Below are 26,731 nucleotides of genomic sequence, written 5' to 3'. Positions count from 1 at the left end.
GATGGCAAAGGGCTCCTGGGGACATGGAAGAAGCACTGGGACAGATTCCCTGGGTGTTGAGGTGGTTGTGAGGAACACAAGCCAATCAAAGTCCGAGTCAGGGCCCTGCTCACTCACTGTGGCAGTGTCAGCAGAGGGCAGGGGCAGGGGCTCCCCAGGGCTCCCCTTTCCCTGAACTGCACGGGGAAGGCCAGGCAGATCAGCACAGGCAGACCTGGAGAGAAGGAAAATTGGTTCATTGCTGAGCAGTCCTCTCTGCTTTTATGGCTCACGGGTGGGTGGGCAGGAAGTGGAAAGTTCTAGGCACAGAAATGTACTGAACCAGAATGGAGAAAGTGCCCCAGTTCAGTCCTCAACAAGGAGGCACCTGGCCTGGGGATGCAGCTGTGCTTGTGAGCATCGCTGGCTGCGTGGGAGATGGACCTGGGTCCGTGGCTGCAGCTCCCTCCAGAGAACCGCAGTGTCCTGGCTGTGCACCAGGCCAGCTGAGAGGGCAGCCGGGCAAAGCCTGGCCAACAGGAGGGTCAGCTCTTCCTCCAGGGATGGAGGGATACAAGCACAGATGAAAATGGTATCATGAAGCCCAGCTCCTCTCAGTCTGCCCCTCACTGGTTAATGAAGAGAGCAGACAGCCATGGTTTACTTGGTGACACTAAGATGGTTTTCATGATGGTCGGCACTTCCATCCAGTGTAATTTCACACACATTATTGAAGGCCCACGGGTTCAGCCATTGTTCTACACTTAAGGAATGCTAAAGTGGTCAGTTCTGTTCTTTCTTCACAGTCTTATCTTATTATCTTAATTTCATGTCTTATCTTCATCTTTTACCATCTCCTCTCATTTCACCTCACTGATTGTATATCCCTTACCTCAAACCCCTTTTATCCAGATGGTTGTGGAGTGCAGAATTTCCCAGATATTAGAAAGGTAATTACCACCCGCAGAGCCCTCTGAATCAGCACCCTATAATTGGCACTTTAATATTTCCATGGCAAAACACCAGCCTTCAAACAGGATAAATAAAAACACCAAGTCAGTCTGAGGTCAGAACAAATATCACCACTAAATAAACCACAAAAAGAGAACCTTTGAGAAATTTCAAAAGTGTTTTTGAATTCTGGAGTCGTAAGGAGGCCAGGGGCCTGTGTAGAAGGCATTGTGTTTATGAGTCTGCTTCTTGCCACATATGTCAATTTTGCTATCCTGCTCCATCACGTTTTAGCTGTGGGACACTGGACGAATCATTCACCAAACTTTTTATTTTTTGCACATCCAAACTGTAGGTAAGAAATGTTTTTTTTTTTTTTCTCCTGCATTGTGAATACTGAATAATAACCACAAAACTGGACCTAGAAAGCACTTTGTAAAGGTTTGAGCATCCAGTTCACACTGTGTCTTGTATTGAGGTTGAAGATACCATCCGTGGAAGACAGACTGCTTTCTAGACTCATCCCTGACATAGCCCCTTTAGATTTCACTCTGGTTTTCGGCCATTATATAGTAATCAAGTGGCATTCCTTTTTCAGATCACCCATGACTCAGTCGTGTCCTTCTGCCTGATTACTGGACCATTCCAATGACAGCAGCTCAGCAGCTCTGAACCCCTAATCAGTAATCGAGCTGCTGACAGCATTGGCATCCTGAACGGATGCAGTTAGAGGGAGCTAGATTGCTCCTTGCATGAGAGCATCATTGAAAGTTAAATCCCTTAAAAATAATCAAATTTTACAAGAAATATTCAAAATTGTATGATTGCAAAGGGAGTCATTATCATTCCTAATCAAATAAAGCACCATCCGTGGCGGTCCTTGCTGGATAGGGATACGTTAGGAGAAATGATTCCAAGCCATGCATCAGCCCTAGCTTTGTCTTCAGCCCTCAGGTCTGTGAACTCACTTCCTCCCCTTCTCTTGGGGCCATCTTCCTTCTTATCTTGTGGTTGAATGCTTGGGAGGGTGGTTTAATTATAGTATTAGCCGAAGCACAGCCCATTAGGAGGACAAATTCTCTGTGAGAAAAATCACTTGATATACCCCTAAGTAAAATAGGAATTGTAAAAACCCACAGTTGTTCACATTGTCTTGACTTTAGTCCAGGCTGTTTGGGGGCTGGCTACCAGCAACATGCTGTGGAATGGTGCAGGGAAATAAACCGTGGAAGCATGTGTGGAGATGGGGGTGGCGGGAGCATTTGTCTTGTAGGAAGGATGGGTCAGGCAGAGGCAGGAGCCTGGCTTGGCAGAGTGGGCTCAAGACTGGTGCCAGAGAAATCATTTTGCAGTGGCTGTTTGTCAGCCTGGCCTGGATCCAACCACCCAGTTAGTGAATGCTTATCAGACTGGATGTAGAACTGGATACTGGGTCAATTAGACCCATTGTATTCCTGGGCTGCAGCAGCCTGCTGTGGAGTCTCTCTAAGATGGCCTGGTGTGGACACCCAAAGGCATTTTCCCCAGCCAGATTCTAACAAGAGAAATTTGGAAGAGCAGAAGGACAGCAGAAAGAGAGGCAGCCCAGCCACTGGGTTCCCAGGGACCATCCAGTGCAATGACCCTCAGATGGAGCACCAAAAATAATAGAAGGTCAAAGGATCCTAAAGGGAAATAAGTCCCTGTGATCACACACTTGGAAGAGGTTTCAAAGTCTGCCATAATTTGACCCAAAGTTCATAAGCCGATGTGACACACACGGGACGTTCAGTTATCTTTTACCTCTCTTTTTGAATACTTTTCTTCCTTCTTCTCATATTAGGGATTGGGAAGATGCACAGATTCTGGAATCATGCTAAAACACTTTTGATTCTGCATATGGTCTTGGGTGACATTTAGTTGGTCTGAGCTTCATTCTTTTTTTAAATGGCAATGATAGATAATCGATATGACAAATAAGAGCTCTATTTACCAATGAAAACACTGAAGCATTCTATTTGCATAAAATACCTAATGCAACACAGCTTGAACACTGAATTGTAGCCACCTTTGGCCCCTTCCAACTATTATCTGTTAGGGTCAAGTGCCTCCTACAAACATACTAGAAAGTAGTCATTTTGTCAGGAAATATTTACTGAGTGCCAAGAATAAAAATATCTTTGTCAATTCATACCTAGAAGGAAAGGCATCGGGGTAGTTCATCACAAAATTCCTGCAGGATTTAATGACACCAAGGTGCATGAGGAATTAATATTATTGGAGCATAGGCCATAGGTGGTGCAAGGGTCAGGATCCTGGCCCTGCACCTGTTACTCCAGGTCCCTCAGCAGAAACAGCATTTGTCAAAGATCCAACACATGAGGCAGATGGAGGATGCTCCAGGAGATAGCTGGAGAATAGGTTTCTGAAAGAAGAATGAACAACAATGCTGAACCTGAACAGACTCCCGTGACCCTCGTACACTATCAGGTACTACATGCCAGACTTCCTTCTTGTGTTGTTCATTCCAAGATCTCCGTTGTCTTCCATCATTGTGCTTACCTGATTTCATTAGAAGTACCTGACTAATCCTGCCATGAATGCTTTGACTGGAAATAATGGAAATCTTGACTTTGACTTCAATAATTAGGAAATGCATCTCATAGAAATTTAAGAGAATAGGTAGATTAGATTTTAGGAAGTCTAGATCTTTCACTGAAATTCTTTTTATTGTAGTTTGGGTTGAATTGTGTCCTCTCAACCCTGAGAAGATATCTTTTGAATTCCTAACCCCCCAGTACCTCAGAATGTGACTCTCTTTGGAAATAGGAGCAATGGAGCTAAATGAGGCCATTGGGTGGCCCTCGTTCAGTGTGACTGGTGCTCTCATGAAGTGTAGGATGTGGACACAGACAGGCGTGGAGGAAGCCGATGTGAAGTTGCATCAGGAGATGTCATACCTTTCAAGTGGCATCTGCAAATCAAGGAACACCAAGCAATGCTGACAAATACCTGGAGCTAGAAAACACAAGAGAAGCTTTGCCCTGGGTCCATCGGGTAGAGCAGAGCTCTACCAAAACCTTGATCTCAGACTTCTAGTCTCGACAACTGTGAGACAATACATTTGGGACATGAGCAACCCCATTTGTGTTACCTTATTACAGAAGCCTGGCAAACTAATACAGTTGCCTTCTCCCTGAGGTGTTAGCAAGATGGAAGTAGACTCCCCAGGATTCATGATCACAGAGGAATGAGTGAGTCCTCACTTTTCTCCTTCTTAGGAGCAAGAAAAGCTTTCCCAATCTCATCCCTTCTATGTTAGTCCCGTTTTATCTGCATGAACAACTTACAGGACAAAAGTATATTTTTGCTCATGGTTTCAGAGGTTTAGTCCATGGTGGGCCAACTCTTGGGCTCTGGGCCCAAGATGGGGGAGAATGTCATGGCAGAAGTTCACAGTGCTATGGGCCAGAGATAAGGTGGAGCATCCTGGCTGAAGGGCATGGCAGAAGAGCACTGCTCCCATCTTGGAGGCCAGGAAGCAGGGCTTGAGGGGAAGGCTCTCTAGGGAACATGAGCCTTCCAGGAATGTGCCCAGTGACCCCCCTCCTCTAACCACACCCCTTCTGCCTACAGTCACCACCCAGTTAGTTCATTCAAATTAGGGTGGACTGATTAGGTTATGGATCTCACAATCCAATCATTGCACCTCCAAATATTCTTGCATTAATACAGGAGCATTTGGGGGACACCTCATGTCCAAACCATAATACCTACTCCCAGCATATGTTCCCATATCTCTCATTGGCAGGAGTAGGTATCACAGTTATTCCTGATCCCTGGCAAGATCTATGATTAGAATGACTGGTTTAGATTAATCACATGGGAAGGAATGAGTGTTGGGGAGACAACCATAAAAACACTACACAGGACAGAGCCAAAACCTAGAGAGAATGTCTCTCTCTCTCATCTTTGCTTCCAAGGCTTCTGTTTACCCTCTGCAAACTGGGGATGCAGATAAGTATATGAGAAAAATACATGTTTAATTTCTCTCATCAGATACATCTGGGCCCCAGATCCTTCCCAAGACTCGCAAATAGGTATTCACAAAGCAGCCAGCTGGGTGCTGGGTGGAGAGTAGATCAGCTAGAGATTCCTGATCTCCCTGTGGCTCTGGCCACTTTATATCACATGCCATGGGCACTTATGCACAGGTAACTCAAAGTTGATAGTGCTGTGTATCCCTTGCCCCTCCAAAGCCCTCCAAAGACTGTGTGTGTATTTGTGGGTGGGGGTTTGGATCAGTAGGCACTAGAGAGTCAGAGAGAGGGAGACAACCCTCTGAGCATCAGCATAGAGTCCCAGGAGATGGAGAAAGGGCACTTGAATGTTTCTCAATGGAACAGAAAAAGACAATGATACATTGATAGAATTTAATAAGCAACTTTATCATCCCAAGTCAATAACTATTCTAGTTTGAACCAAACAGACATTCTGCTGAATAGAGAAAACAAGTGCAATTGAATCCTGCTATAAGGCAATATTCGACAGTTCCTGTTTTGTTGAGATGAATAAATTGTATTATGAGGACAATTTGGATTAAATTTTCATGATGGAACAGCCCGTACAGGTCATAAGACATATTGGCACAAGCAAGCAACCACAATCTTTCTGTAACAAACAGATTGCATGCTTTCCTGTGGTTGCCTAACAAAAGTTGATAGGCACGATTTCAATAAGGTTTTGCTTAGTTTTTTCCTGCATTTATTACATAAAGCAACTGCCTGTAAGTTACTAGGAAGAGCACTCACTCTGCATCTATAACCACTGCAGTCTCTTTATCCCTCCCTACGATAATAAAAATAAGCAGGCCTCAATGGTAATTGTGAAAATGAAGATAGTTTTTATTTATGAGTAATATAACCTCCATAACATGAAGTACTTGAATTTTAATGTGATTTGATAGTTTTTATTAATTTGCATTCTCTAAATGCTACTTACTTGCTTTATTGAATTTTCACTTATAAAATCATGTCCAAAAGAGTAATTATACCTTAAAAGCAACAAATGCTATAAAACACTTAGTTACAAATTAATTTCTCTGTTTCTTTTCAACTATCAAAATGACCAATCATGCTTTTAGTCATATTGAAATAACTACAGGGAAATTTGAAAAAACAGCTTGCTCCTAAATTTTTTTTTCATTATTTACCAGATATAACTATAGATGACCATATTTTTAAAAATTCAATATTTCTTTTAACTTCAAAAGTATTAATTCAATCAATATTGCTGGAATATTTATTGATTTTTGTCTTATTGTTTTCTCTTTCATGTATTTTTAATTTTTCATGAAATATAGGTCAGAAATGCCAAAAGATACAAAGAATAACAAAATAGGAACTGGAAGTCTAACTTAATGGTAGAGCAGTTGCCCAGCATGCACAAAGCCCTTGGTTCAGTCCCAGCTATGCAAAAATAAAAATGATATAAAAATATTTTAAAAATTTAAAATATTGAAAAATAATAATTTTAAAGATAATATTAAAATCCACACAGAGCTTAACTAGCACATTACAACAGACCTGATGTCCTTGGATGTTTCTCTCTGATTAGTCTCCTGTCATTCTCCCTCACAGAAAATCACTTTTCTGATTTAGATCTTTATTTTTCTTAGTACCTTTCTTCAAGTTTTTAGTGCACATATCAATATCAACTCAAAGTTATGCAGTTTTTGCACAGCTTACATTTGTCTTATATTTTCTCAGACTGTACCATTTTTTTTATCATTGCTTTTATTGTTCAACATTATATTTGTGAGATTTGCCAATGTAAGTGCATGTAGTTGCATTTCATTTATTGTCATTACTGTATAAAATGCCATTGTATGTCGTATGTATATTGCACAATTTTTATAGACACTGCACAATTTATGCTTCCATTCTTCCACACGGTAGGTAAATTCCAAGATGACCCCAATGATATCTGTCCTCTAATGTACATGCCTATGTAATCCCCTCCCCTTGGGTGTGGGCAGGACTTTTTCATCCTGCAAGTATGTCGCTGATCATTGAATGTTGAGTCAACCAAAATGGAGATCATCTTAGGTAGACATAACCTGATCAAAGGTACCAAGCCCTTCTTGAAGAAGTAGTTGTGGTGCAGGAAAGGGTCTCCTACTGACTTTGAAGAGATAAAATGCCATGTTGTGGAACAGCCCTGTGGCTAGGACCTCTGCGTGGCCCCAAGGAGCTGGGTGTGACCCTGAACAACAGCCATCAACAAAGCAGGACCTTTAGTCTTACAGCCCCAAGAAAATCAATTCTGATAACACAAATGGGGATGAATGAGATCAGCCCCATAAGGCCAAGCTCCTGCTAACACCTGGGTTTCAGCCTTTTGAGAGTCTGAGCAGAGAATACAGGTGTACCATCCCTTCTCTTCTGACCTACAGAAACCACAAGGTGATAAATGAGTTTCATTTTACACTGCTAAGTGTGTAGCAATTTGTTACACATCACTAGAAAACTAATGCACCCAGATGTTAGATGGTTTCTAAATTTTGTGAATCTGAAGGTGCTATTCTGAACATTCTCATGCACACATTTGTGCACATGTAAAATAACTTTTTTAGAATATATAGTTATGAATAGATTGGCCAGATCTTAGAGTAAACATATCTGCAACTCTAATAGGTATTGAGAAGCACTGGAGAGTAGACACAGCTACCTATCCAGCAGCAGTGCGAGTGCCCCCTCCTCACGCAGTCTTGTCAGGATAGGCACCTGTGTCGTGGCTTTGTTTTGCTTTGAACATTTAGTTCTTCACTTACTTGAATTGAATTTTGTGGCTACTGTGAGACAGGAAGCAATTTTAGCCTATTTTATTTCAGTTTGGTAACCACTTGTTACAATGCCGTAGTGACTTGTCTGTCATTCCCCACAGTTCTGCCCTGCCAGGTGCTGCAATAACGTGATGCCATATGTGGGTGGCTAGCAAGACGTGCAGATGGTCCTTCATTTCCTTGTGCCATTGAATTCGTTTTTTTCTCGTCACCCTCCTCTCCAAGAGGGAAGGCCATTAAAAACCCAGCTTTGCTCCAGTATCTCAGCTAGCAATCTCACCTGTCCAAGTGCCATGTCATTATTTCCAACATGACATTAAAAACCAAAGTCTGCCAGAGATCATACATTCCCTGGGGAAGGGGATTTTCCTTGGCTCTAGCTGCTCCTTAGTTATTGATACAAAGTAATGGAAACTTGTTGGGATCCTAACAAGTCTTTAAATGAATGTTAGTTGCATTTTATCCAGAATTTCCTGGGGGTTTTAACTCATTTTTCCCATACATGATCAGAAACTGAGGTTCACTAATAAATTTTAAGAAGAAAAAATAAAATTCCACTATCTTCCAGATTTTTTTATTTTTTTATTTTTTTTAGTTATACATGACAGTAGAGTCTATTTTGACATATTTTTCATAAACATGGTATATGTTATTCTAATTAGGATTCCAGTCTTGTGGATGTACACAATGTTGAAATTCACTGTGGTGTATTCATATATGTACAAGGGAAAGTTATGTCAGATTCATTCCACTGTCTTTCCTATTCCTATCCTTCTCCCTTTCCTTCATTCCACTTTGTTTAATCCAATGAGCTTCTATTCTTCCCTGCCCTTTCTTGTGTGTTAGCATCCACATATCAGAGGGACCATTTGGTTTTGGGGGATTGGCTTATTTTACTTAGCATGATAGTCTCCAGATCCTTCCATTTACCAGCAAATGTCATAAAGTCATTCATCTTTATGTCTGAGTAATATTCCATTGGGTGTATGTGTATGTGACATTTTCTTTATCCATTCATCTGTTGAAGGGCACCTCGGTTGGGTTCATAGCTTAGCTATTGTGAATTAAGCTGCTATAAACATTTATGTGGCTGCATCCCTGTTGTATGCTGATTTGAAGTCTGTTGGATATGTACTGAGGAGTGGATAACTGGGTCAAATGATGGTACCATTCCTAATTTTTTGAGTAATCTCCATACTGCTTTCCAGATTGCTTGCACCAATTTGCAGTCCCACCAGCAATGTATAAGTATATCCTTTTCCCCACATCCTCATCAACATTCATTGTTATTTGTGTTCTTGATAATTGCCATTCTGGCTAGTGAGAGGTGTAATCTCAGTGTAATTTTAATTTGTATTTCTCTAATTGCAGAAATGTTGAACATTTTTCATATATTTGCTGCCCATTCATTTTTCTCCTTCTATGAAGTGCCTCTTCAGTTCATTTGCCCATTTATTGATTTGGGTCATTCGTTGTTTTGCTGTTAAGTTTTTTAGTTCTTTGTATATTCTGGAAATTCAGGACTTATCTAAGGTGTGGGTGGCAAAGATTTTCTCTCATTTTGTAGGCTCTCTCTCACACTCTTGATTGTTTCCCTTGCTTTTTAGTGTGATACCATACCTTTCATTGATTTTTTATTTTAATCCTTGTGGTTTAGGAGTCTTGTTGAGAAAGTTGGTTTGAAAGCCAACATGATGGAGTGTTGGGCCTACACTTTCTTCTTGTAGGCACAGAGTTCCCCAGAGGGTTAATTTTTATGGGCACGACCTGAAGCATGCCGTCCAAGAGTTCGCCTCTCCATTCCCAATCTCACACTTCTTTGTCTTTGTCTGCACTAAGGATATTGTCTCCTTTCTGGGTCTTTTACTTCATGTTTGTACACCCCGCCCCCCATCTGCTACATCACTGAAAACCACTTTTCACAAAATATCTGATGCATCCATTCATAATGAAGATTAGATAAATCATATGTCTGGTTTGTCACTGTTCATCATTCTGTCAGTATTCTTCATGAAATATACAGACATAAACAAACATGCTACCTTTTTATAGCATAATCAAGAACATAAGGAAGAACTCAAATAACTTATCCCACAGTAGAAAGCATTAAGAGTAGACTAACTCAACAAAAGAGAAAAGTGAAATATGCTACCACAGATGTACTTGGTTTGAAAGTAATATCCAATATGTCCTGGAGAGTATTTAAAAATTCTGGGAACTTACTATGGGCCAACCACTGTGATTACAAATTTCATCTAATTTTAATCAGAGGGGAGATTGCTTCTAAGGAACTAGGTCTGCAAAACTTTAGGGGTAAATATGATTTCAATGGATAAAGATTTGGGTCCCAAAATGACTTTACACATGGACGTTCTGTGTAAGGGAGTTTGAATGATTAAATCAGAGATATGGAGACTCACATTCGTGGGGAAGGGCTACATTGGCAGACTGGAGTCAGCCCACTGAGGGTCTCCAGTGGTTGGAATTGTGGCTCAGGAGAGCCATTAGAAATGTATACTCTTTCCTGCTTATTTCTTTGCTGGAGAATATCAGAAGAATGATTTTGAGGAAGGTCACCCTGGAAGACATGTTATTTCTCTGGGGATATATTTTCAGTGAACAAAATTCATTTTTATTGACCAAAGACAAAAATTTATGACCAGTTGAAGAATTGCAGGCATCTTCAGAGATATCATTTTAATTTTTTCTATGAGGCCATTACTGTGTCAAATCTTTCACAGTGTCATAAAATAAGTCCCATCTGAGGCTTTAGACCAAATTGCTATCCATGCCTGGACATGACTCTGCAATAAAAAACAGCAATTTGATTTAAAATTTAAAGTAATACCATCATGTAGCTTAAAATGTAACCATCATTTTTCTGCCCCCAAAGAGCCTTTAAAATTAACTTTATCTCTTTTCCACTGCAGGTAAAATTAATTTTAAAGCCTTTTATTTTTTTCTGCTATAACATTGGGCTGGGGGGTTGTGTGTGTTTTGGTCTTATTGGATTTGTTTTTGTGGTGACTCATCAGTGGCATTGTGATAATATCCCGTGAACCTCTTTTAGTGGATGACTTCAATGCTGCATGAATCATACAGAAAAGGCCGTCTCTTCCTGTTTTATGCTGACATCATTGGTCAACTGCACACCAATGACTGGAATTATTATTTCCCTTGACAAAGCATCCTTACATTCCTACCCTTAATCCCAGAAGTGTACTCTTTTGGGGAGAACCATTTTTCCCTTGATCACATTATGGACATTCTTTTTTTTTTTTTATTACATACCAGGTAAAAAAATATGGAACGCTTCACGAATTTGCGTGTTATCCTTGCGCAGGGGCCATGCTAATCTTCTCTGTATCGTTCCAATTTTAGTATATGTGCTGCCGAAGCGAGCACTGGACATTCTTATTTGCAGTTCCCCAACCATTAATTGCCATATTATATTAACATTATTTTAATAATCCATCTTCTCCATTGTACCAACTTCAAAACTAAATGAGAGCCATTAGTGGGAAACAGTTGTGTTTTAGCCTATGAGAATGAGCTTCTGTAAATATCTTTTCACTGATAGAAAATGTATTTTAATGCATTTAACATATTGATAAGTATTTTGTTGAGTCTGCTCACAGAAAGAGTCTACAAAAAATACCTTTTATAGTTGGACACTTCAGTTATTCTCTCATGGCTACATACCACTGCCCATCGATAAAAGCAAAATAAAAATGCATGATTTAGAGGATTGTTAGGAGGGACATAGGAGATAATAGACAAAAACTGGTTAGCATTGTGCTTGCCTTGTGACAGGAAGTTAATGACTAGTAGCAGCTGGTGTCATTCTTGAATGGCACGGAAAGCCGACTTCCAGGCATAGCTACTATATTCCAAGCAAATCAGTTAACTCAACATACAGAGTTCCCTCCCAGAAATGATTGGGACTGAACAGGGCATACTCAGTTTTCTGTTATATGAAAAGTTTAAAACTTTAAAAGTAGTCCCTGATTCGGATTTAGAATATTCTTTTTTTCAGTCTTTTGCAACTTTCTGCAAAAATGCAAAAGGTTAAAAAATACATATTACAGAAAAATAACACTAGCTGCCCAGTTATGGGCAGGATCTGAAAGAGTTTGTCATGAACTCTTCATAGAGGGAACCTAACAGGACTATCCATTGACCAATGCAGAGAGATTCCCTCCTTCCTTCCCATGCTCCCTTGGGTGTGGCTCTCAGGACCCTAATGAACTGAAAGACTGAGCTGCCCACCCCCTGTGGACAACGGCTCTTCATCTTCTCCATAAATCAGTTGTAAAACTTCTAGGAAACAGATTGGGATGAAGTGTAGGTGGCACATGTGTGAGTGTGCATAGAGCTGAGCAGGGGGCCCTACACAGGTGAGGTTACCCAGGTGTATCTGTGATTCTGTATCGTGCCATACAAAAGGAAAACCGGTAGGCTGGCCGAGACCCAGGTCTGTAGCACAGCTCTTGTTTTGACTACAGTTTGTTTTGTTGTCATTTTTTTTTTCCAATGCCATCAGTTCAGAGTCCTTGAGAATAAGACAGTGGGCAAAGGACAAAAGTTCACCTCAATCCAGCAGAGACGTACTTGACAAACTTCTGTGTGAAAACTCTAGGAATTTGGCAATAATGTGTGCATATTAATATGAACCACCAAAGAGCATTCTCTTAACAATTTAGACAAATGTCACATTTCCTGCCTCTGGGATAAACCGAGTCGTTTCAGGTTGATTAAAATGAGAAAGTAAAACCAACAGAGGGATTATGGAAATAAAGGAAAGGGAATGGCATTTCAGAACATGAGAAAGAATGCTTTTCTGCTTTATACAACCAGGTAAAAATTACTGTTCTTATAGTTGCTACCAATTCAACAATAATTGAAAGGTCTATTGTGTTTTGCCTTATTTTAAACAGCACAACGTAGCCAACTCGTTATAGTGAGTCAGATTTAAACACATTTTCAAATAATTAAAGGGAAAATAAAACCCAAATTAAGATGAGAACCAAACAAGACCCAAAACTACCCCAAAAGCTCACTCTTAGGACATCCATGTTCCCAGAGTTCAGGAATAAGTCTGGCTGGAATTTCTAGCAAATATACACCCAGATATGGAGATAAATGTGTTCATGCAAGTTCAGCAGTGACTGGGAGTTGTGGCCTTGTTCCTGGAGAGGCACAAATAGCCCTGCTGAAGTCTAAAGTGATGTTTTTCCAGCACGCATCATTCTCGAGGGAAACAGTTCCTGTACAGGAACTCAGGCCACATGTGGGGTCCTGTAGTAAGAACTTGGCATGGATGGATAGAGAGAGAGTTGCGCATTGACCTAGCTAGCTAGGTCTATGTCTATGACCTAGCTAGACATTGCAGGCATCTCAGCTAATCCTCCAGAACTCTGTCAAGGAATATTATAGATGTTATAAAAAAAAGAAGTAAGGAACATTGTCAACCATTGGTGAGAACCAGCAAGAAAACATACAAGCCTACAATAATTAAGAGCATGATTTAGGGTTACCAGACAAACAAAACCCTCTACATTTATTGAGACAAAATATGATAAAGGAAAGTATCATAATGAAGTATTAAGACCAATAATTATTAAAGAGGCTATGCTGAAGATACCAGAGCTCCCTAATGCCATATTTCAAATTAGCACATGCAGAGAGCAAAGAGAAAATGTAATCTTTATAGTTAAGGACTGTCTAGGCCTAAGAGAATAGATAAATCCTAAGGAAGAAGGATAAATATGAATTTTAAAACAAGTCAAAAAATAGTGACCAGAACTACCTTCTAAAACAAAGAAAACGATGAGAATACAACTTTAATTTTCTATTCATGCCAGTAAGAAAATGTCAAAGGGGAAAAGGGTCGTTGCTCTCTTTTGGCTTCGGCTGACAATGAACAGGGGACTCCCAGAGTGACGCACGTTTGCACCGCCACCCGAGCCAGGCACCAAGGAGCTTGGGTGGCGGTGCAAACGTGCGTCACTCTGGGAGTCCCCTGTTCATTATACTCCAAAACACTGAAAAGCATTTTACTCTTTGATGTAGTAATTGCATTTCCAGACATCGACTGTAGGAAGATGACCAGATGCAGATGAAGATTGATCTTCCAAAACAGCTCCATTACGCTATTGGCCACTGTCAAGTTGGAACAGCCTTATTGTCCAGCCAGCTGAAGCCATCAAACAAATTTTGACATATAATGGCATATTGTATAGTTATCAAAAGTATCTTTTATAGACTAACTAATAAGCCTGTCATGAATGAGATAAATGGCAACGAGAAGATATTAACCCAAAGAGCATAAGACAGAACAGTATTTGCTGCTGAATTCCATTTTGTCTCAAATACTTTTAAACGGCTAGAAAAAGAACTGGTAGACTAATCAATTTCTAAAACAAATTACTAAAAATATATACGACCTCTTGTTTGAATTATGAGTAATTTTTTTTCTATGTATTTTGGTCTTTTCACATTTTCTACAACAAATGGCTTCTTAGTTTAAAAACAGAAATAGATGGGTAAATAGATATAAAACTTTACAGTTATATGTCAGAGAGAAAAAATGATTTTAAAAAATTACAAGTACATGAATAAGTAAAATTTTAAAAGAAGAAAAAAGTATATATATATTTATGCATATATATATAAATACATAGTTGTATTTATACTACGAGTATTTTTAGTTTTTGACTGGCCAAATCACTGTTATCAATATCAAATCACTTCAATTAAATATCTATTTGTAAACAACTATCAACTTTATTTTCAAGGTATTAGACTATTGTATAAGTACCATCAAAAAAGAAAGAATGGCTTTAAATCTATGTTTGTAGAAGAACAGACCAAATAATTTTTTAAAAGGCTCTTTGTGAACTTACTGAAGAGAAATGAGAAAAAAACATAGGAAGAAAGAAGATAAGAAATTAGGTAATATTTTACAAAATCTCAGATGTGATACTTTAAAAAATTAAACACTGTTTACTGGACACATGGAAATAAGCAGGGAGAACAGTAGCCACGTTTCCACACTTACAAAGAGAGTAAAAATAGACAGGCAAACTCTACATCTAAAATGAAGTTTATTTTAATATGCAGCAAAGCAAACCTGACCAAACCTACTTTCTACTTAAAGCTAAATAAAAACAAAAACAACAAAAAATTCTTGCTCTTAAGCATTGTTATACAAATACTAAGAAAATACAGTGAACTTTCTTGTGTAGATTCTGTGGTATTTTAGATATAGCAGTCTTCTTAATAAATCCTCAGATTATTTAACAATAGGATATGCATCTGTGTTTTTAGGAACAGTCTATTTTGTATATGTAACTAAATTAGTATTGCACCAAAAGTAAAATATCAACTTTCGTCTGCAATCTTATAGCATATATTTGCCAATGAAATGCATCATTTACATTATGAAAATTTAATATGACTGACATTAGCAAAATCACTAATTAAGAAATAGGGCATAAATACTCCAAGAAACCTGACAGTCTGTTCTATGAAGAAAATTAATTCAGGAGTCCCCTATTTGCATAAATCTCCAGGTCTCATTTTCACAGCTGTTTGTTCTGTCAGCTAGATGGTTGCATTTCAAAATTATTTTAACATAATCGGTGGGAAGTATACCTTTCAACTAAAAATATCATGCTCTGCAAGAAAGATTGTTAAAGAAAAAAATGTAAGTTCATTTAGTTCATCTTAATATTTTTCTTTAAAATAAGTGTTTTAATGAAGGAACTTTAACACTTAAGACTTAAATTACTGAAATATTTTATTAAAATATATTTCACAATTTTGGACTGCTGTTAAAATGAAAAGGTTATGTCTTTTCCATGTGAAGAATTGTTAATGAGTAGAGCTTACTTTAGCAAAGAACAAAAAGTTCTGGAAGTATCTATTTTTTCATCAATCAATGGAGCATCATATGGAGTTCCAGATATATACTCAGTATACTGGTATATATCACAAAGGTGATATAAAAACGTTAATTAGAATAGGCAGGTGTATTGTGTGTTTCCATAATTTAGATAATGGAAGTAGATCAACAATTTTAGATCTTAGTATATCTCTTACCTGCAACATCCAAAAGGAATGCAGGAATTTGATGTCAACAGGTGCCAATCCGGACACACAGCAATGTCATTTGCTTCTTACTAGACTGAGTTAATCATTGAAGACCTCTGAACCTCAGTTCTCCATCTGCAGTAGGGTCTACTTCACCTACCGAAACTTCCTCACAGAGTAATTGCAGAGATGACATTAAATAACGGACAAGTCACCGCTTTAGGAGCTGCAAAGAGTCACACAAATACTATTCCTGGTTCAGTATCTCTGTTCATATCGTTTAATCTTTGATGGAAAGAAATCCTGGAGACTATACAAATCCATGACCTTGTCTACAGTGCTATTTATTGTATTATATTTAAAGTGACCAAAAGCACGGCCAACAAGGGACGATTGGGTACCCCTACCCATATTTTTATAACTAGAAAAAAGATTCACTGGTTTTTGCAAATGAGCTTCTGACATTTTATTTTCTTTTACTCTTGAAATTACATTTAAGTGTAGACTCTACTTAAAGTAATTTGCTGCTGGAATAGGCATAACGTTCTGATGTCTGCTTTGCTTCTAATTATGTTCAAGCCCATTTTGACATTTGAGGCCAATTACATTAGTCTAGATTCAGCACGACTTGTCCTTAGTCATCTAAAATTTGACCAGTAAACAGTTTTCCCCTCTCTCTTTATTCATTTGAATAGGATGTTTTGCAACAATCATATGTTGGGAATTACAAGAGCAAAATAAATAATGTAGATTCATTTAGACCAAAAAAAAAAAAAAAAAGCACAGAATTTTTGGTCTTTCTTGCCAATATGAAAGGCAGCTACAGAATTAACTGAAACTACCAGTTTCAACTTTATTTCTTTCTAATCACTAGGAATAAGGCATAGAGTAATTGTTTAGAGAGATTGATTGATATTTTAAGGGCATTTCTTCTATTAACACAAAGGTCATTTATTTCAACAGATCTCTAATTTGAAAAGACTTCACACAAGCATAGACCTATATGGTTCCAAGAACTTTTATCATCGAAAGTCACTGATAATTAAGCCTACAGAACAGGGCCCTGCACAATTCCAGCAGTGTTTCATTGCTGTAAGATTCCAGTCTATATAATGACTTAGAACAAAGAACCAAGCTCTTTGTTTACTGATCTCCTTATTCTTGGTGCTTTGTTAAATCTGTGACATATCATTTATTCCATGAAAACTCAGATGAATTGTAGCACTAAAGGGTAATGTATAATGTCTGTTAGTAACAAAAAAATCACTATAGGCTTTTTCTATAATGTTTATAGGTATGCTCTGGTCTGGAATAACAGACTGGAAAAAAATATTGTATAAAAACAAAGTTTCTCGAATGACTGCCATTAACAACTAATACATCACAAAACAGGGCACACTTAGAACTAGCAGATACATTAGGATGAAATACTTTTTGATGAAATGCCACCAAAAAATACTGACAAGTTTTAAAAATCATGTATCTAAAGAAAATATTTCCTTAAAAATGTATTTTACCCTATATAATTTTTGAACTTTACAAAAATAGAATCACATTATATATGACATGAAAAGTTTTAAGTCACAAATATGTAGAGCAATTCCAAAAATTGAACCAGTGAATAGAAGTTTTTTTTTTTTTTTTAATGGAACAGTTAACTTTATGACAGATTTTTACATTAGTATTTACAATGTCATCTGTATAGTGCTTCAGTATCCATCATATACTCATGCACACTTTATTTTGATTCTCAAAACAACCTTCAGAGAATGATGGTATGATGGTGAACTCGAGGAAACTTGATGTCAGGATGTCTGTTTTACCCGAAGCCACCAAGGCAGTCAGCCATTTAATCTAGATGGCGGCAGAAGCTGCTCCTCGACCCTCTGCCTCACCATTCCAGGGGACTGGCAGCATCACAGTCCTCACCCTGGTCCCACTCAATCTCTGTCCTAACCTGTGTAGTTCTTCTGCTGTCCCTTCTTGGAAAGATGTATCTTGAGAGTGAGAGTCAAGACAGGGGTATGCGAAGTTAGACCAAGTGAAGAAGTCTTGAGAAGATCCTCAAGTTTTGAAAACTCCTGCTGGTAATGCACTCTCCAAAGACAATGAAGAGGGCTGCCTGGCCATGTGAGGCCCTCTGGAGGCTGTGGTGGAAGAAAGCCCTCTCCCGTGGTCTGAGTTCCTGCACAGTGCAACTGGTGGGGCAGGTAAAGCCAGGGAGAGTTGGATTCGCCTGAATTGACATTTTTCCTGAGAGTTTGACCAAAAAAAAGATAGAGAGATGGAATCTGGACAGCTAGAAAGAGTGTAATTGAATTGATAGACCATGGAATTCTGCCTACGCCAGATAAAGAGGGGCTTAAAGTAAAGAAAGGACTAATACCATTGTACACAATTCAGTTCAGCCACGGGAAGGGGTGACTCCTGGAAATTTTATTTACTGTGAGATTTTAAATATGCTAAATGTCATTTCAATGGATTTTTCAATCCCCAGTCCTCTATAAGATCTTCATTGTGTCAGTTATGATTGTGCCACTCAATGCATATTTTAGAAATCTAATCCTAACACTACTTAAGTCCAACATTTACCATGTGCTTATATCATTTTAAGTATTGTTAAAGCTTTGAATAGTTCAGTTAGTTTTAAATAAAAGGTTTTAAATAGCAAAAAAAAAAAAAAAGCAACAAAAAGTTAACAAAATATTAAAGGATCATGAGATCTTTGGGTTTTTAGAAGATAAACTCCTCTACAAATTACTGCTATTTGTGTAGGAAAAAAGAAACAGGGAGATTGAGTAGGTGAATAATTAAAGCAATTAAAACCCAGGGAGATGTCACTTTGGGACTCAGTGAATCCCATCAAGACAAGGCTATTTTAGGTCTGTCTGGTAGTAAGAATCAGCAGGGATGTTCTCAGTAAATGGTTGAGCTACTCTATAAGTTGTCAAATGGATTTCATTTTGAAAGCTTTTTTTTTTTTTTTTTTTTTTGTAGAGAAAGAGTTCTTAAAACCAGCTGAAGATAAAGAAAATAGATGCAAGTTCTATTGTGAATTCAAAGTTGTACATGGGTACTGTGAATTGTATTCCTTACCTCATTTCAAAAATGTTAAATGTGTTTAAGATTAAAGAAATCCATGTTTTACATGGATTTCAATACAAATAATACAAAATGAATTAAGTGTAATTTTATAAAAATTTGTCTACACAAAAACAGGTACACAAATGTTCAGAGCATCATTATTCATGATAGACAAAAAGTGGAAACAACCCAGATATTCAAAACTGATGAAGAGATAAACATGGTATATCTATACAATGAGATTTTACCAAGTAATAAAGGGAAATGAAGTGATGATACTTGCCACAATGTAGATAAACCTTGTCCATGAAATGATTTTGCTTGTAGAAAATGTCCAGAGTAGGTAAATGCACAGGGAGAGTAAGTATATTAATGGCTCCCAAATGACAGAGGAGGAAAGAATGTGAAGTGGCTACTGGTGGGTGTCTATTTTCTTTTGGAGACGATTGGAATGTTCTTAGATTAGATAGTTGTAGTGCTTGCACAACTCTGAAAATAAATGAAAAACCACTTAATTGTGTACATTAAAATGTTAATTTTATGTTATGCGAATATATGTCAACAAAGCTGTCACTTGAATAAGTCCAAAAAGAAAGTGTTTTATCTTTTTCTTATTCCTTAATCCTTTCCATTCCAGTCCTCAGATTTATAAGCTCATTGTAGATGCTTTCAAGCATTTACATGTACCCAAAGCCTAAGTACATATACATATTGCAGGTAATCCTACACTACAGATTTTACTTTCTACATATTGAAATAACCTACAGTGTTTATCAAGTCTACTTTTTCTAAATATTTGATCATGTGTAACCTAAGTAGTAGCCACACATACTAAAATTCCAAAATACACATCAAATTTCAAACGTTATCCATGTTAATTTTTAGGAGGGATTAAGTAATAAGAACAACTTTGCAAGTTCTGGAAAAATAATTTCAGCCTATCGATTTCATCATTGGAGAATACCCTTGCTTTTCCTTCACTTAACTATAAAGATTTCTACTGGAGAGACTTTGGGTCAGAAATGGATTCTTGGGACTTGGTAGGGAAAATGATTTTTGTCAGTGTTGATCTGGCCCCAGCCATAGCACTATGGTGACCTAGTGTCCCTGATGGAAGTGTGACTAGGAGATGTTGCCAGGCCCACCTATGGAACAGAAGAGACCCTATGGATATACATGCTTCTTCCCCTTCCTTCCCCACTCCTTTGGAGAGCTTATTTTCATCTCAGTCTCTCAATCTCAGCATCATTGGTTTGTAGATACTATGTGAAGGCATCAGAATGGAGAATATCAAAAAGTCAGTGAGTGCTAAGAGATAAGAAGACGATCTGAGGATCCTGCTGGGGCTCAGCCACATTTAGAGATTAGAAAATCGAGGTGAAACCGGCAAAGGAGCTCAAGAAGAGCTGCTGGTGGATTTTACGGCTCTCTACTGTAGTGACTCAAGGATCCTGATCCTCTGCTTTTAGAAATGTCTTCTCCTGTGCCATCTCTGGGACAGCTCTCTCCTCACACACATCTCCTGTGACTTTGACCCTCCCCTCCCTCATTCTTGCCCTTAGTTTTACTCCATTTATAACAAAGGAATATGATGCATTTGAATTAGAAACAGACACTCACTAAGCAAATGATCTTTAAAACCTTTTTTCTCCGTGAAATAGAAATCATTGCAGACTCTGTGCTCAATACAGTTTCTTTCCCACTTCTGCTCCTTCAGATTTTGCTTCCTCGGAACGTTAATGTATGTGTAACTGTGATTTTATAACCCTCCTGCCACTACTCCTACTCAGCCACACGGCCAATCACCGTTCATTCACTCGCCTCCAGATCCTGCTGATAACATGTGATTTTTCTCTATAGCTTCCATTTGAAATTCACTTTAGACCCTTCTAGTTGATTTAGTTCTTCCTTGAAAGGGTAGCATTGCTTGTTCCAGATCGCTTCATATACAAATTGAACCAGTTACAGGCTAAAGTTTCATCCTGGTTCAGTGAGCAACGTGTAAGCAGGTGATTGCACGGAAATGTCTAATGTGAGGTTATGTCTTTAGAAACAAAAAAGAAGAAAGTTCATCCGTATTTATACCAATAGGTATGGAATTGAAAGGCAAAAGAGCAAGATTGCTGACTCCCCTGCCTAAAACCTAAGGAAATGAGTAAAAGAGAAATAAGCCTGAAAAAAATGACACCAGCATAATTGTACAAAGGAAGAGCTACAGTTTCATACCATTTTCTCTGAATACCAGCTCCCAGGAAGGAGAATAAGGAAGAGACAGAGACAGAACCAGAGAGAGAGAGAGACAGAAGATGAGAAAGAACAAGAACCCTGTAGGCTCATCCCTTAACCCTGTTTTCCAAAGATGATGTTAGGGAGAAATAAAGTTAGACAAGCAAATCCTAAAACATACACTCCTGTCCCTCAGTCTGAAAGGACTCCAGCTGTGGGGAGCCCTAGAAAAGGACAAGAACCCTAGAAAAAAACAAGTACCCCCTCCAGTGTAGAAGTCACTTGTTGCAGAGACAACATAAACTCACCATTTTTATTTTTCCCAGCTGGAAAGAAAACTTGAGAGTGAAAGTGAAGATATCATAATTTCTGAACATGAATTCTCTTCAACAATAAAAATCTAGGAAGAACAGAATGAAAAGAAGAAAATCAAAGCTGTCAGGGCACTGGAGGCCCAGGGCAGAGGAACGATGAGAGCCCCAGAGTGGACCTCTCCCCCTGCTCAGAAGACCACAGCCATGGGCCTCCATTGCCTGCACCCTCACCTGGAGAGAGGCCAGGGACTGGAGGAGGGGAACATCTGGAACTGACTGGCTGTGGCTGCTGTAGAGTCCACGAATCTACCTGGATTGGAGGAATAGCTGAAGGTTAACACTTCTCTCCCTGCAAACCCCTGTCCTCTAACTGAATCAGCAAAGAACAAATAAACTGAAACAGCACTCATACAAACTGGGAGTGAGATTTCAGCAGCATGCTCTATTTGGCGAAAATAAGAGATCGAGATAAGAAAGTTAAAAATGAAAATTATGACAACTTTAGAGCGGGTCTCAAAAGCAATTAGCCCAAATTTGGACAGGTAGTGAGAGAATGCCAAGAAAAATACCCACGAAAATGAGAATGAAATAGTCTCTAGGTAGCTGAAGGTTCTAAAGAGAACATCTGCAGGAGAGGTAGAAGGAAGAAAGGATTTCTTTCTTTTCCCAATCGGACATAAGAAAACAAAACCAAACAAGTGACCAAGTAATGTGAATTGAATTGAGCCAGATTCTAAACAATTAGAGGAAAGTAAGAAAAGAACTTAAGTTAACCTTGACCTTCTGGCATCAAACCTGTCATAATACTGGAGCAAAGAAGGACCTTAGACTATTACCTGGCTCAACAGTGTACAATATTTAATCAACATGTTGAATAACAATCTATTGTTTATCAATGTGCAGAGAAGCATAGAGAATCCAATTATGCTAGAAAAGTAAAATATAAATGTTGTCAAACTTGAGGATTTAAATGTATGCATGACAAAAGATGGGAAAGTAAGGCAGGGAGGTGGGGGATGAATGGCAGGGCCAATACCTTCATCTTACACACTGAGGTGTTGAGCCATTCTGCTTTGATGGAACAAGACAGACAGGTTTCCCTTGAGAGGGGCCAATGGAAGTGGGGAGTGAGATTGTGCCTGATCTTCATATATGGTAACAGAAGTCCTTGTCTAAAGTTGATAGATCAAGAGATATTGAATAGGGATGTGGATTAGCACCATCACGGTGAAAACAACATTAAATGTGGTGGCCTCTGGGGCACAAAACTGAGGTACTAAGGCATAAGACTGCTGATCAAGAAACCCATGCTAAGGCTTCCTTTAGCATGGGTTTCCATCGTGTTTCCAACGTGTTTCCATCGTGTGGCATTACCTTCACTAAGATTTTGAAAATAAAGCATGAGTTTAACAAGAAATGAGCAGAAACTACTTTAAAAAATCTTTGTTCAACATTATAAGTGAATACTTAATAAATGGAAAGAAATGCCCTTTTTCTAAATTGGAAATAAGTTGAGAACCTTGTCAATTTTTATTGAATAATCTAATGTGACTCCAATAAGTAAAACACAAGGGTTTTGGGGGAAATATCGCATAAAAATAAATAAGAAAATTCTAACAATGACAGGTTGTGAAGAGGGGCTAGTAACCCTATCAGTTATTAAAACGTACATTTCCTAGACATTGTGGAAGTGATTAATCAACTGATGGCCTGTTGTAAAGAAACAATGAAGATGACCCTCTATCTCATTACCGCACCAAGATAAATTTAAACCTTAAACCCATTTAAATGGTGGTTTCAGATTTGACATGTTCAACATAAAACCATAAGGATATGGAAAAACTACCACATAAAACCACAGGCAAATTTAAGTCTAATCTTGTAGTGAAACAAATCTTTTTTAAGAAAAATGAAAACAGTTTAAATAAAAGGAATGACAAATTAGACCACACAGAAACTTTAAAATTATGTTTTTCAAAATGCCATGAATGGATAGGAAAATTACATTAAACATATATGACAGATGAAAAATTGGTCTTCTTAATTTATAAAGACCTGGTGGAAACTCTTAAGGAAAAATAAGGTTAGGAAAATGGTATACATATAAATATTTAAAGGAAAGGAACAAGTTCCCCTAGACCCCTGTCCATCACTGTCTCCTCCACCATTGAAACCCTTCTCAATTCTATCATGGAGGCCAGTCACCAATATGTTGTCAAATCTGTTCTTGATTCATCCAATATGGTAGCTTTACAGTATTTCTCTAATGTATCATACTTCTTCTTTTTTTCTTTCCTTATAACTGGTCATGTTCAACTTTTCCTTCCCCTCTGGAGCATAAATTTCTCAAGAGAAGAAACCAGTGTTAATTCATCTCAAACCCACACATCAAACTTTCAACCGCCACTAATAATCCGTGTCTGAATAAACAACTATGCAGGTTCTTCCAGGAACACAGGTCTTATGCACAATATGTCATTACGTATATTTGATGCACAGTCTCAAATAAACCACCATTTGAATTAAAATTTCTGGATAAAATGTCAACAGAACTAAGGCACCAATCAAGCAAGAGCGCAAATTGCTTTTCAGGATATAAAAGAAGTATTAATAAACCTGTCGTTGGTTTATTGATCTAAGAAGTTATGAACTCACCAATCCCATTATAATAAAGTTTTCTCTCAAATATAATTCACAGCACCTCACAATATGAACTTCCAGGTGGTTAAGCTGCAGGAAAAGGTGTTTGGTTTTTGTTTGTTTGTTTGTTTGTTTGTTTGTTTGTTTGCAATCCCAAGAAGAGTAGAGGATAAGCCCAGAGTTCTGGGCCTCATTGCTTATCTCACACAATAGATTACAATCCCATAGCTGCACTTTCCTGGGCGTTTACTGAACACATAATGGCTAAGTAGTCATAAAAGGTAATATATAGATGAAAACAAATTAAGTCAGCTTGTGTCCAAGACAGCTGAAAGGTGGAATTGAATTTTTGGTTTTTAAGTACCAGGAATAAATCTGTTGGGTTTACAAGCTTCCCTTCATAAAGCTATGGCTAGTAAAGTTCACTTTCTGCTGGTGAGAGTTTTGACATTTCACCAGTTGCTGTTGATTCTAGACTATACATGCTTTCACACTGCTGACATCTTCTTTGAAGAAAATACAGTGATCTGATATCTTAATATAAGTTGTCTTAAGAATTTGTGTTCATTGCCTTTGGATGTAACAAATATTCAATAGAAAAAAATACAGGGAAAAAATAATTGTTCTCAATGATAAGGTCTGGCGTATTTATGAAGTTAAATAATGTATTGAGAAATTCTCTGAAGTACTTTTTTAATGTGTTAAAGCTAATTTTTTTTAGAAAATGGCCTCCTCTTTAAGTATCCTGGCAAGGAGAGTATTATGGTTCTGGGTAGATCCAGGATCAAGTATCAATATTAACATGTATCACATTTTTCGTGAACAAAAATACTTTGGAGGATAATGAGATTAAGGAAAAATTAACTCAAAGAGAAGTAAAATGCTTCATACAGGGACAAAGGGTAAGTGGGAAATTGATTATCTCCAAGTTCAAGATTCATTTAATAATCAGTTGCTCCTTTATTCAAATGGGTCCACTGTGTTCTGAGCTTTGGAAGTTCCACTTCTTGAAAGATCAGTTAGCCTTAGTAGAAGAAACCACACTGAGACAACTAGGCCTGGAAGTGGTGGATTCAAAACTTCACTGAACACAGGACGTAATATTTGGGAAAGCACTTGCTTAGGAAACATAATGCCTGAGTGCTACTTCTGTCAGTACCACAAATAAATACAGTGACTTTTGGGCTAATCACTTATCATCTCTGAACCTTACTTTCCTTATCTTCAAAAAGAAAGGATTGGATTAGACTATTTTCAGGGTTCCCTTTGGCTCTAAAATCCTATCAGTGTAATGGGGCTTTTATCTTGGCCTCAGTTCATCTTGGCATTAGCCTGGACTTTGCTTTTCTTCTTAGAATCCCAATACCTGATCATTTAACTCATGTCTTCCTTGCACTGCCACCTATAAAGATATTTTTAGAGTCACTAGACCATAACTCTTGACTTTTTTCAGATATGATTATAAAGTTTCATTAAGAAGCATTTATTGACTACTAATCCATATAGGACATATGAGTCAAAATGCATATATAATCCTATTTTTAATTAGAAAAACATGTCAGAATGGAACTAGCCAAAGATCTTTGCAGAAAGAGTGTGAGCCTTTTTGCTTGACTGGTTTTTGTTGAAAAGCCCTAGTTTTGGGGGTCTTGACTTCTGTGGTCCTAACTGTACCTTGAAAATGTTTTTTTTCACATGAAAACTGTGTCTGTTATGTTGCTTAGAATGACAAAATCATTTAAAAATATTTCTTTTTTTAAAGAGTCACACGTTTTTAATTTGATAGCTGCAATAATTTCATAGATGGGTACTATCTTATTCTTTTACATGCTGTAGACAATCAAAGGCAATTCACTATAAAAAAAATAAGTTTCTTTTGACAGCAGAGCAAAAACAAATAATCTGCTGGGAATGGTAAACAGCTTGCTGAAAGAGGGAAAAATGAAAGGCAGATAAGCAAAGATCCTTGATTTTTTTCTAATTTATTCAACAGTATTTACCACCAACAAGGCTAATATGAATTCATTGTAGTTCGTTTTCCACATGGAAGAGTTTGATATGATGCCTTTATGATCTGTGTTCCCAGCCCTTTCCCATCTGTTGCATCCAGATAATTCTTCTTCTGATCAATCAAATAAGATCACCACAACTGAGCTCAAAGTTCTCATTGAGCACCCTAGTCTGAATCAGTTGCATTCAAGCCTAACACTGGTGTATAATCCCTCCACTCTTTTCCTCTGTAGGCATTTATGTCCATGTTCCAGATCCTCACCCAGGAAGGATGGGTAGACGTCATGGACCAAACTCTAAATGCTGTGGGACACATGTGGGCACCTGTGGTGGCCATCTATTTCATTCTCTACCATCTGTTTGCTACTCTGGTGAGTTTAGTGTTTCTTTTCAATTATATCTTTAAATTCATCATGGGATGAGCGTCAACAGATATTTGACCTATCGTCGATTTCAAAATGAGAACCAAAGGATAAATGCAGAGGAGTCCAGTTGGACAAGATCCCTTCCATTCTAAATCTCTATAGATCAAAGAGCTACTTCAGGAACTAGATTTTATATTTGTTAAGTTGGAAATTATCTCTGGGGCTGGGGTTGTGGTTCAGTGGTA

General features: G+C 38.1%; 1 protein-coding gene across 5 annotated transcripts in view; it reads left to right on the top strand.

Moving 5' to 3' along the window:
* Positions 1 to 26,731, top strand: part of NALCN (sodium leak channel, non-selective) — a 307,654-nt gene that overhangs the window by 164,480 nt on the left and 116,443 nt on the right. For all 5 annotated transcript variants that reach the window (XM_079138603.1, XM_079138602.1, XM_079138605.1 and 2 more), the window contains one exon: positions 26,355 to 26,492. In XM_079138603.1, coding sequence (XP_078994729.1) covers positions 26,355 to 26,492 — 138 coding nt within the window. The remainder of the gene's footprint in view (positions 1 to 26,354; positions 26,493 to 26,731) is intronic.

This window comes from Sciurus vulgaris (assembly GCF_902686455.1).
Source record: "Sciurus vulgaris genome assembly, chromosome: 4".
Classification (NCBI taxonomy): domain Eukaryota; kingdom Metazoa; phylum Chordata; class Mammalia; order Rodentia; family Sciuridae; genus Sciurus; species Sciurus vulgaris.
The sequence above is the reverse complement of the archived record's forward strand: the minus strand, read 5'-3'. Positions and strand labels throughout refer to the sequence as shown.